This window comes from Rhopalosiphum maidis, chromosome 3, assembly GCF_003676215.2.
Source record: "Rhopalosiphum maidis isolate BTI-1 chromosome 3, ASM367621v3, whole genome shotgun sequence".
Classification (NCBI taxonomy): Eukaryota; Metazoa; Arthropoda; class Insecta; order Hemiptera; family Aphididae; genus Rhopalosiphum; species Rhopalosiphum maidis.
In genome coordinates this window covers 37124331-37135606 of record NC_040879.1, presented here as the reverse complement: position 1 = coordinate 37135606, position 11276 = coordinate 37124331, and the positions used below count along the sequence as shown (strand labels likewise).

The 11276-nt window shown below is 26.1% G+C and overlaps 2 protein-coding genes across 3 annotated transcripts; one reads left to right on the top strand and one right to left on the bottom strand.

Moving 5' to 3' along the window:
- Positions 1–1209: 1209 nt before the first annotated feature.
- Positions 1210–1863, top strand: LOC113558029 (zinc finger BED domain-containing protein 4-like). Its single transcript, XM_026963557.1, has one exon. It carries the CDS (start codon positions 1210–1212, stop codon positions 1861–1863), a length of 654 nt encoding a protein of 217 aa, XP_026819358.1.
- A 5201-nt stretch (positions 1864–7064) lies between these two features.
- On the bottom strand, positions 7065–11276 carry LOC113558900 (charged multivesicular body protein 4b-like). 2 transcript variants are annotated; one of them, XM_026964480.1, is made up of 4 exons: positions 11095–11276; positions 10955–11026; positions 7293–7497; positions 7065–7231 (listed from the first exon to the last, which is right to left on the bottom strand). In XM_026964480.1, the coding sequence occupies exons 3-4, from the start codon at positions 7477–7479 to the stop codon at positions 7122–7124; spliced, it is 297 nt and encodes a 98-aa protein (XP_026820281.1). In that variant the 5' UTR covers positions 7480–7497; positions 10955–11026; positions 11095–11276; the 3' UTR covers positions 7065–7121. The 2 variants fall into 2 exon arrangements, with proteins under 2 accessions (XP_026820281.1, XP_026820280.1); XM_026964479.1 differs by having other exon boundaries at positions 10955–11276.

Genomic DNA, 11276 nt, shown 5'->3' with positions numbered 1-11276 from the left:
TTTTAAGTATTTTTAGGAAATTTTAGAATTTTTAAAGGTTTTTTAAGAAATTTTGTGTCTTACACAAAGTTATTCAAAGATTTTCTGGAATTGTTAAGTTTTAAGACCATGATTTTTAGGGATTTTTAAGATTTTTCAGATTTTTTTTAAAGAATTTTAAGTATTTTTGTTTTACACCAAGATATTTCAAGAATAATTTTAAAAAATAATTGAAATTCCTAATTAATCCTTAAAATTCTTTAAAAAATGGCATAAGAACATTAAATTTCAAAAATCCTTGCAAATCATGTTCTATAAATATAAAATAAATTTTAAATATACCAAGTTACTCCAGGATATTTGGAATTTTTTAAGGAATTATTCCTGGAATATCTTGGTATAAAGACAAAATTCCTTAAAAAATCCTTAAAAATTCTTAAACAACCTTAAAAATAATAAAAAATCATGGTCTAAAAATTTTAAAATCGCAAGTATACTGGAATAACTTGGCTTAAGACACAAAATTCCTAAGAACATCCTTAATAATTCTTTAAAAATCTTTGAAAATCACGGTCTAAAAATTTGAAAATTCCAAGAATACTGGAAAGTATATTTTAAAATTTGTTCTTAAAATTTCTTTTTAAGTTTTAGAACATGGTTATCAATGATTTTTGGGATTTTAAATTCTTAGACCATTTTTTATGGAATTTTAAGTATTTTTATGGATGTTTTAAGGAATTATGAGTCGTACACCAAGTTTTTCCAAGATTTTTGTGATTTTAATGTTTTTAGACCATTTTTTAAAGAATAAGTATTTTTAAAGATATTTTAGAATTTTTCATACATCATGATATTTCAAGAATAATTTTAAAAAATAATTATAATTCTAACTATGTGGTACCATGTAAAAAAACAATAACTGCTTGTATACAAGCAATATACAACAAAAAAAGTTAATTTTATAAAAAAAATTGTATGAATGTAAATTCAGTAGCATTAAGCACAGATTGTTGAAGTATAAATTCATATATCACAATTACAGGTCATTTTATAACCGATTGTTGGCAATTAAAATCTTTTAATATTTGTACTCAAGAAATTACACATAGTCATACGTCAAAAAATTTATTAGATACAACTCAAAGTGTTATAAGTGAATGGGAACTTAATAATTAAGTATCAGGTATTAGTCATGACAATGCAGTAAATATAACTAATACAGTTAAAATGATGTCTTCAGATGGAATAAATAGTAATACATGTGCTGCCCATACTCTAGAATTATGTATTAAAAAATTACTTGATATACAGATATTTTCTACCCTCATAAAACGAGCGTCAAACATTGTAAGTGCGTTTAAGCATTCGTATAAAAGATCATATGCATTAGAAAATGTATTAGAACAATTAGGCAAACCAAAATTAACAGTTATACAAAGCTGCCCTGTGCGATGGAATTTGACTATGTTTATGCTGGAACGGTTGCTAGAAATACGACAAAGAATAGTCACCGTAATGGCTGATCGTATGCACTTTACTCGACAAGAAGCTCAAAAGTTAGAGTTCATTGAAGAAGATTGGGATAATTGTAATATTCTTTTCAATTTATTGAAGTCAATACATTCAGCAACAACCGTTCTATGTGCAGATAAAAAAGTGACAATTTCATTAATAAGGCCAATTATTCATAGTTTGATTTTTAAACATCTCAAAATTAATGAAAATGATAATGCATTAGTGACAAATTTTAAAACTTCAGTTTCACAAGAACTTTCAGTTCATTTCGCAATTGAGGAAAATTCTCCAGAAGAAATTAATATTGCTCAAATATCTTGTTTGTTGAATCCAAGGTACAAATATTTAAATTTTGAGTACCTATTCTAATAACATAAAAAAAAAAAATAGAAGAAAAAGTGCGACCTAAAATATTAAATGTATGTACAGACTTAAATATTCCAAATAATGTTACACTAATAAAACCTACAGCATTAGACACTTTACTAGAAAGTGACTCTGAAAAAAATATTGATGAATTTACAAGGTACTTATTGAAATCACAAATAAATTATAATTTAGATCCTAATAATTGGTGGATGGAGCACGAAAAACACTTTCCAAGAGTAGCTCTTTTAGTTAAACAAATTTTATCAATACTTCATCTGGATCTTCTGAGACAGTTTTTTCAACAGCTAAAAACATAATAACTTCTAATCGAAGTAAATCGGACCCTCTAAATACATATGCACTTGTCTTCTTGTACCAAAATAGAAATTTAGAAATTTAAAATAATGTATTTATCAATGAAATTTAACGTACAAATATTTATTGATTTTTATTGAACAAATTATCGCGTAAAACTATTACTTATATATGCATATTTATTTTTTAATTATTCATTATTCGTTATTTTGCTGTTATACCTAATATTAAATTATATATTATTATACAAAACTATCAAAACTTTGTTTTTAAAACAATTTTTTAAATATCATACCATACCTAAAGGCTAACCTAATCTATTTAAAGAATAAAGGAAAAGGAATACATGGCTGATGGGAACGAAAATTGGTTAAAGAATTAAATAAATGTGTAAAGTATATCATGGAAAAACGGCTAAAAAAAAATGATTGTATTATAGTATTCGAATTATTCACAGTAAGACTATTCGTATTCGAATAACCGAATATTCGAATATTTCCCATCACTAATATATAATAGCATTGACTATAAATATTATAGATACCCTACTACTGTAGACAATAGGCTACACGGCGCACTTTTATGTTGATCGTCTACCGTGCACGATTCGCTTTCTGCGGTTCCGGTTGCTTCACTTGCTTATTGGTTCAAAACTTCAAAATTCAAGGTTTAGTCGTCGCGTCACGATGTACGCTCTATGTTATCATTGCCATTATTTTACTCACAGTTGCGAATTTAAGGGAAAAGGCCCTGAAGATTTTAATTTTTGGGGATCATTAGATTAGCAAATATTTATGAGCGAGAAAAAATAGTTCTTATTTAAAAAAAAATATTTTGCATGACCCCTTTATGAATTTAATTTTTTTCATTACACTATATAACTTCACACAAAATACAGTGTTCTTACTTATTTTTCTTATTTGTAAATTAAAAAAAAATATTTACTTTGTGGCCTTATTAGTACCTGCCCGTTTTAACGAAACAATAAAATAAATTTACAAATAAAACATTAAAATACTTCTATTTTCTTTAACCTTGGCTTTATGATTTCAATTCAAAAATAAACTAGCTTAATCAATAGCTATATATATACCTACGTCTCATCGTTCTGATTAATATCTAAGGTAGATTTCAACATAAATCGTAATATTTATTGTTAGTTAAATTAAAAAACATTTATATATGTTGTCATCAATTTGTTTACATTTAAATCTAAGTCACCACCTTATTTTTAACTTCATTCGATCGAAGGAAATTAAATATAAATCTACATGACTTGATTTAAAATACCTATGTTTTGTTAGAGGGTGGCCCCACCACCAATTATTGAGTACAGAGCTCTTCTAGCTGTCTGCTGGAACATTATAAAAATGTCTGTTGATAAATGTATGTTTTTTAATTGTAATTTGTCGAGAAGATCTTCTAAGAATAGTTTTTTTCTTTCCCTACTAATGAGGAATTGGCTAAAAATGGATTTTAAATTCAGGTAAATTATTTAGAAATAAATATTACCATATGATGTTACTGAAGGTAACTGTATTACTTATTTTTATTTAATTAAACATAGAAAATATAAAACTATTGTCGCTCAGCCCTAAATAGTTGAAAAAGATAAATTTGTGCTAATAGTTTCGCTGGTAAAATGTACAACGAGCTAATTTGTACGATTCGTCGCACATTACAAAAAAAAAAAGGTTTCCATGGAATATTCTCTGAGTAAAATTTGTTTCTTATAAACTAATATGGAAGGCCTTTTCTGAAAAGAATCCATGAAAAAAAAATAATTATTTCAATGATTTTCTTCTCTTTATAATAATATATAAGTTACGACTATGACAAAACGCGTTTACGCAGTCTGAGTAGAACTTACTCCATTTAAATTCTAGAGTTTAAATACCTATTACAAAATTAAATTGTAACAATATTTCTAAAGGCAAGACAGTGCGTTTTCTCCGTTATTCCCAGTATAACGTTAATTATATCGTTTAGAAATAGCGAAAATGGCAACATTTTTAAATGAACTTTAACTTTTCAAGATTAAATGTTTTTAAAAAACTCACCATTTTGCTTTCCAAAATATTGTCATTAATTTTGTAATAGGTGTTTTTATTTTAACACCAAAATTGAGCGAGTTCTACTCAGACTGCGTAAACGCTTTTTATCTATATAGTTGTAAGTGCATAAGACAGAAACAACACAATATATGTGAGTATGGCGTCCTCTTAAGCTTATCGATAATAAATAATTGCCTTAATTGATACTTATGTAGGTATTTATTTTGAAGCACCAGATACGGTCTTATATTATAGTTAAATTGTATACAATATCATGTTTCATTATAAAAAAATTGCAGTGACTATTCGTTTTTCAAGATTATACAGAACGGATGAGACGGTGACTTTAAATTAAAATCCTAGTAAATCGTCCAATAAGAGACTATACAACAAGATATGAAACAAAAATATTGTTAAAATTGTTAAAATAATTAAAACATTATTAGAAATTAAATTTTATTAAAACAATAAATTTTAAAATACGCTCAGTCATTGGTTTAGCGTTTAGAAGTGGTTACAGACATATGTATTAAGTACAATATTTAAGCCAATAACAGTAAAAAAATAAGTTCGGATGAATGTAACATTGTTTATTTTGCAGGGTAACGATGTATTGACTATTTCCAGTGAACAGATTGCGTTAATCGGACAATAAATAACATTTTAATGAGCCTAATTAAATATTTGTATTTTTTAAACACTTGGTTTTTGAATATGTTGATGAAAATATTGTAGTCATGGTTTATGAATTATTTCTAGTTTATTAATTTTGTTATGTGATATTATAGTTTCGACATACTTGAAAAGTCTTTTAAATGTATACATTTAAAACGAGTAAATAATCGAATTTCAGCCATTTCAGGTAAAAACTTTTTATGTGAACATAGTTCGCGTGCGCTGCACTAGAGTGACTAGACCGTTCGTATTCTGGCGCCGGATCTATGAGTGCAGTCGCTAAACGATTGTGATGGCGTTTGACAACGGCGCACAACAGTTGTCCACAGCGGCAGTCGGAAACGACTACGGCGGCGATTAGAAATAATTATTTTATTAAAGGCCAAAATGCCGAATTCCTTAGCGCTTTCTATCGGACTAATTTCGGCACAGCATATTTTCTAAAGCAGTGGGCTATCTATATTCTATAGTATTTTTAATCAATGATAATAAGTATAGCCTATACCGTATAAGTATAGTATTTATTATAAGAACAAAAAAATGATTTACTTAGTAACAAATAAAAATTAGTTAAATCTCAAAAGATAATTAAATAATATATATTATTGTTTATTATAAAACAAAATAAATTAAAATATAAAGGTAAACAAGAATAATTTACTTATTTAGAAAACAGAGACATCAATTAAATGTTAAAAGTAAGTGAACCAACATATTTATATATTATAGACATAGAATATATGTATATTATTATTTGTTATATAATTGTTTTATATGCAAAAAGAAGGAATTTATACAATAATTGTGTTCACTCAATAGTATAGAAATTAAATGAGACAGATTTTTGTAAAAAATAATTATTTTTTTATAATTTTCCTAATTCAATATACATTTACTTTCAAATCTAAGCCCTAGTAATTTAGTTATGAATAGTCTTATAAAAAACACTTTAAAATATTATTAACATACTAGTATTCGGATAAAAAAATGTTAAAAATACTTTAAAAATACTATTATAAAATATATTTTACAAATACTTACAATGTGTTTGAATACAAATACAAGTATTTTTTTTTTTAATTGTATTGTAGTATAATACTATATTATAATGTATATTTATATTATATATTAGTATAGGTACCTATAATTACCTATATTATGTTACCATTTACCATAGAATTTCAAAATTTTACAGATACTTTAACATGTATAACTATTTAGAGGTAAATACATGTTCACATATTTCATTCATATATATTTTTTAAACTAATATTAATACAATTATTAGATTTTAATTTTTCTTAAAAAAAATCCAATATAAAACCCTTATAAAATAGAATGTTGCATTTTTTTAATTTTCATCAATTTTTGTAAAAATAATTAATAAGACAGACTTAAATTTTGTTAAAAATACTTTTAAAAAGTATTCAAAATACTTTAAAGATATATTAAAAAAATTGTATTTAGAATACCATAAAAATACTTTAAAAAGTATTCAAATACTATACAAGACTGGTTATGAAATAATAAATTAAAATAAATTGGATATAAGCTAAAAATAAGAATAATTAAAAAATAAAAATCTAGATATGAGCATGAGACTAAATATTAGCACTCATTAATTTATTTTACAATCAAAACATTTATTATTATTTACATTTATAACATAAAAAGTAATATATTCATAATATTATTTTACTATTATGAAATATTATCAACTAAAGTTTAAGAAATATGATAGAAAAACTTAACAAGTATTGATATACCTACCAATAGTATTTTAAGTTATACTAAGTAATATACAAACAAAACTTTCCAGTAATAAATTTGTTTTCTCAATTAATGGATTAATGCTTCATTAATACACATAGACAAATGATTTTGCTAAATGATTATCTAAGCTTATCTTCATGTTATATGTGTTGAATTTAAAAATTTAAAAAATAAGTATCTAAACATTATTATTATAAATACACACATAAATATTTTTATATGTTAAATTTATAATATTTATTACATATTATAAATGTATACATTTTTATAAGTAAATATTAATTATTATAACTAACATTCAGTATAAATTAAAACAGGAAACAAATCTGAATTTAATTTTTAGATAACCTTTATAGCTATAAATTAATAATAATAATAACCATATTGCTTACACATTTATTCATTTTCACTTTGTAGAATTCACCAAAATTGTGTTTTGGCTTACACGTTTAAGATCAACAAATTTTGTTTTATAAGTGTCAATAACATACCATCAATCTCTGATAACTGTTTTTCATAACATTTTTTTCGTTTCAATGCATTCAACGCCACTGCAACAAAAAACGCATCATTATATAGCTATTTTTAGTAATAAGCACTATCAGTATCCACCTGATTTATTTATCTTGACATTTGCTTTAATTATAGCCAACTCCCTTTTTATATTCTTGTCCAACATTTCACGTTTCGCCATCAAAAACTGTTGTGTGGAATGAAATTTTTGCAACAAATCGTACTCGTTTAATGATTTCTTTTTTTCTTTCTTCTTCCCTCCGAATAACTTGCGTAATAAACTCATTTTTGAGCACGAATATTCCTGTAAAATGTAATGTTAATGTTAATATAGATTCTTATCCACTTGATGTGTGTAGTTTCCTACAATCAAATACGCAAATCGTAAAGAATTTTCAATAACAATTATTTATAAATTTATAAAAAATATTTTAAACTATTGTATCTAACAACGAGAGTGCTTTCCGAAAACGTGTTTTTAACATTAACAGTAAGACGTTATAGGATAACTATTATATTATGACCAAATAAATAGTATAACAGCAATAATACCAATACCAAAATCCGCGGTACCATTTCACCGAATTTATTTTTTCACCGTTCCATTTCGTCGAATTTATTTTTCGTATAACTTAATATAACTTATAAGTTACAAATTACATACTAATTAATTATATTAATATATTATTTATATATGTGCAATAATTGCATACGCCATTATTAAGTACCTACTACCTTTTATATATATATATTCAATGAATATATATAATAATATATATTATATATTATATTATATATATAATTACATAATAAAAATAATCATACAAAATAAAACGTTTTTTGAACTAGTTAAAATTATTTGATGTGTTTAATTAAATAACTAACACAAATATTCCGCTATGTATTTATCACAAAATTCATAACCATATTTTAATACAAAAATTGGCTCCGGCGACTAAATGACGTATATCATCCTCATGCGTGGGCATACCTATGATCCGCTACTTATGAATTGCGTTCAGAATAAAAAAGTGTAATAAATTGAGTCTAGGTTTGTTTAGCATGTCTGAATTGCGTCCCAATTACCTGTGATATTTAAAATTGTTAAAGGCATAGTCATTGATTATTATTAAGGCTAAGATTTCTATGCAGTAAAAAATTGTAAAACATGAAAAAAAAATGCAAACAAAATTGTTTTATTTAATCAAAAATAAGTCAAATCGTGAACATAAGGAAAGAAACATGCAAATGCATAAAGATCGTAACCCTAATTATTGTCAATTATTTTAGTATTAATGATTACGTTTAAACTTTGATCATTTTCTTGTGTGTTATGCAAGGGCGGATCCAGCATAATAAACGGTCTGGGCACTTTATAGGAAAAATTATATAATATATAGATATAGTCCCCCACCAAAAAAAAAAAAAAAAAAACAATATGATAAAAATGTATGTTTTTTAATATTATTTTTATCCAACGGGGGTGGCACTTGCCCCCAGTGCCTTCCCCTCCTTAATCCGCCCTTGGTGTTATGTTATGTAACACTAGACAGACACAATTATTGTCGCAGACTCACAGCGCAGTGTTAATGGTTCACTACCTTACGTGGTAACTTTTTAAAGTTTTTTTAAACCGAGTTTTCACCTTTCATTATAGCGAACGTATACAAAATTACAATCAATTGGCCTAGATTCCGGTTATAAAATTTATAACGATACACAAAAAAAAAATACTTGACATATTTTTTTGGATTAACGTTTCTTTATCCTGACAAAAAATGATCAAATTTATCACAGACGATTTATTATCTATTGATCAGTTCGATGAAAAATAGATATATGATATATTTACTACAGCTTATATATTAGGATCATACATGTATATACTACTCCAGTGGTGTAGCAAACAATAATTTCCGAGGCAGTTGCTACTGAGATTTTTGAAAATTTTATTGAAAGAATATGATAATTTACAAATAGTGTCATTTTTCATTTTTCTACAATTTATACTCTTTGAAATAAGTAGGTATATGAAAAAAAAAATTAAAATAATTACATGATAAACTTTTTTTTTACTTGTGAATATCGAACTTTATACACATTTTAACTCCAAATTCTCATAAAAATCTATAGTCGAATTACGCTCAACTTCTTTTTAATTATACATTAATAACAAATTATGTGGAACTGTTATAGACTATAGTAAATAAAAGTAATATAATATAATATATAGTAATTAAATTGTCGAGTTTTTGTTCGAGCGCACATTTTTTATCAAAATATATATCAAAAATAAAAACCATATAATAACAAATAACACAATTTCCAATTTATCAAATTAATAATGAATTATTTTGTTTATTTTTAATTATTTTAAAAGTATTTTCTACTAATTATTGTATTAAAACTTATATTCATTATTCCGATAAATTAAAAACAAATTATAATGTGTAGCCGTGTAGGTAGTTAAATATGCAAAACTTCTTTTATTTTTGCTTTTTAATATTATGCTTATACAATACACTCGTACAAACAAACACAACTAGAAGTCAAAGGATCGCTCGATGTCCGATGAATCAAAACTGAGAATAATTAAATATAACGCAAAAAAAAAAAAAACGCCTGAAAATATATGATCAAGCAATTCATGTGCCACGCTTGACTTACGGGACACGATAGATAACCGATCACATGCCGCACTAGCTAGGGAACGGTTTAGTGTGTATAACAATGGAACAGATAAATATATATATAAGAGAGTTAACATGATTATCAGGAATGGGGGTTGTCTGTGGTTTAAGTCGGTTTGGTGTAATGACCGCAGAGAGCACAACAGGGAAAAAAGATTTTTTTTTTATATACTAAATTAGCTACCATTGAAGTCTGGTGAAGCTGGAGGTGAACAACGATGATTCTGGACCACCTAGGCGGCTTCCCACACAACTCTCCTAAATTGCTGGCGGACTTACGCGGTCTGACAAGATTTACGATTGACATTTGACAATAATGAGTTTGGTTGGTGGTGGGGCAGTGACGGATGCAACGATGACGATACGTCTACTATACAGTAGCGATAACGAGGATGAAGGATGAACCACAAATAATAAAAATTATAAGCTCACAGATTGGTCCGGTTTTAAAGATTGTTTATTTTTGTCCGGTATTATGTATATTCTGATCCAAGCCATATGTGGGTAGAACAGTAATTGTTAAATAATAGGTAAGTAACAATTGTACAACAATTAATGGATGATTTATCGTGCCACAATGGCGACGGACGAAGAAATAACAACTTACACGGTAATATATTACCTCATAAAAAGAATATGAAAAAAAGCTTTAGCTATAGTAGCCAACGGACGGCAAAAAACGAGAATAATATTGTGAATGAAAATACGAAGAACAATAACAAAGACGTTGACCGAACAATTGTGTTAAACAAAAAAAAAAAAGAAACAATACAATGGTCAATGGATTAATAATAAATGTGATTAACAAAACGATAACCAAATACAAATAAGACAATATTAATATGATATATTAAAATAACGAAGAACGGGAGATAATGAGGATGTTGTGCGTCGTCGTGTTCATTAGCTTATCGCTGTGTACCGCAGTATTATGTGATTAACACTGGTCGTCTTGACGTGAACAATACTTATACATATATATATATAATATATGTATATACAGATAAATAAATAAAATAGGTTTTATTTATATAGTTTAATTTTTATTGAATAAGGTAGAGTAACACTTACATTATGCCATTATGGAGCCTCACCAAAATATTTTGATTCAATTCCTTAATTTGCCAACGGTGTACGGCGTAACTATCGGTAATAAATAATAATAATATTGTTTGCGCTTTTCGGAGAAACGATCGGTAATCGGTACCTACCTATTAATGAATCAAAGTCTTTACTTTTACTCTGAAATAATTTATTTAGTGCGACCTGTAGATTACTATCAAAGCGTATTGAATGAAAAATTCCCAAAGTGATTAGGTAAATAATTTAATTTATTTAATTTTAAAAAACAAAATCACACGAATAAATACATAAACTACGGAAAATCGGTAGC

Excerpts from the sequence above, each read along its gene's own strand:
- LOC113558029 (XM_026963557.1), top strand. The coding sequence starts at position 1,210 with ATGTCTTCAGATGGAATAAATAGTAATACATGTGCTGCCCATACTCTA.
- LOC113558900 (XM_026964479.1), bottom strand. The coding sequence starts at position 7,479 with ATGAGTTTATTACGCAAGTTATTCGGAGGGAAGAAGAAAGAAAAAAAG. Across the intron at positions 7,232-7,292 it reads TGTCAAGATAAATAAATCAG|TGGCGTTGAATGCATTGAAA; the intron begins GTGGATACTGAT and ends TTTTTGTTGCAG.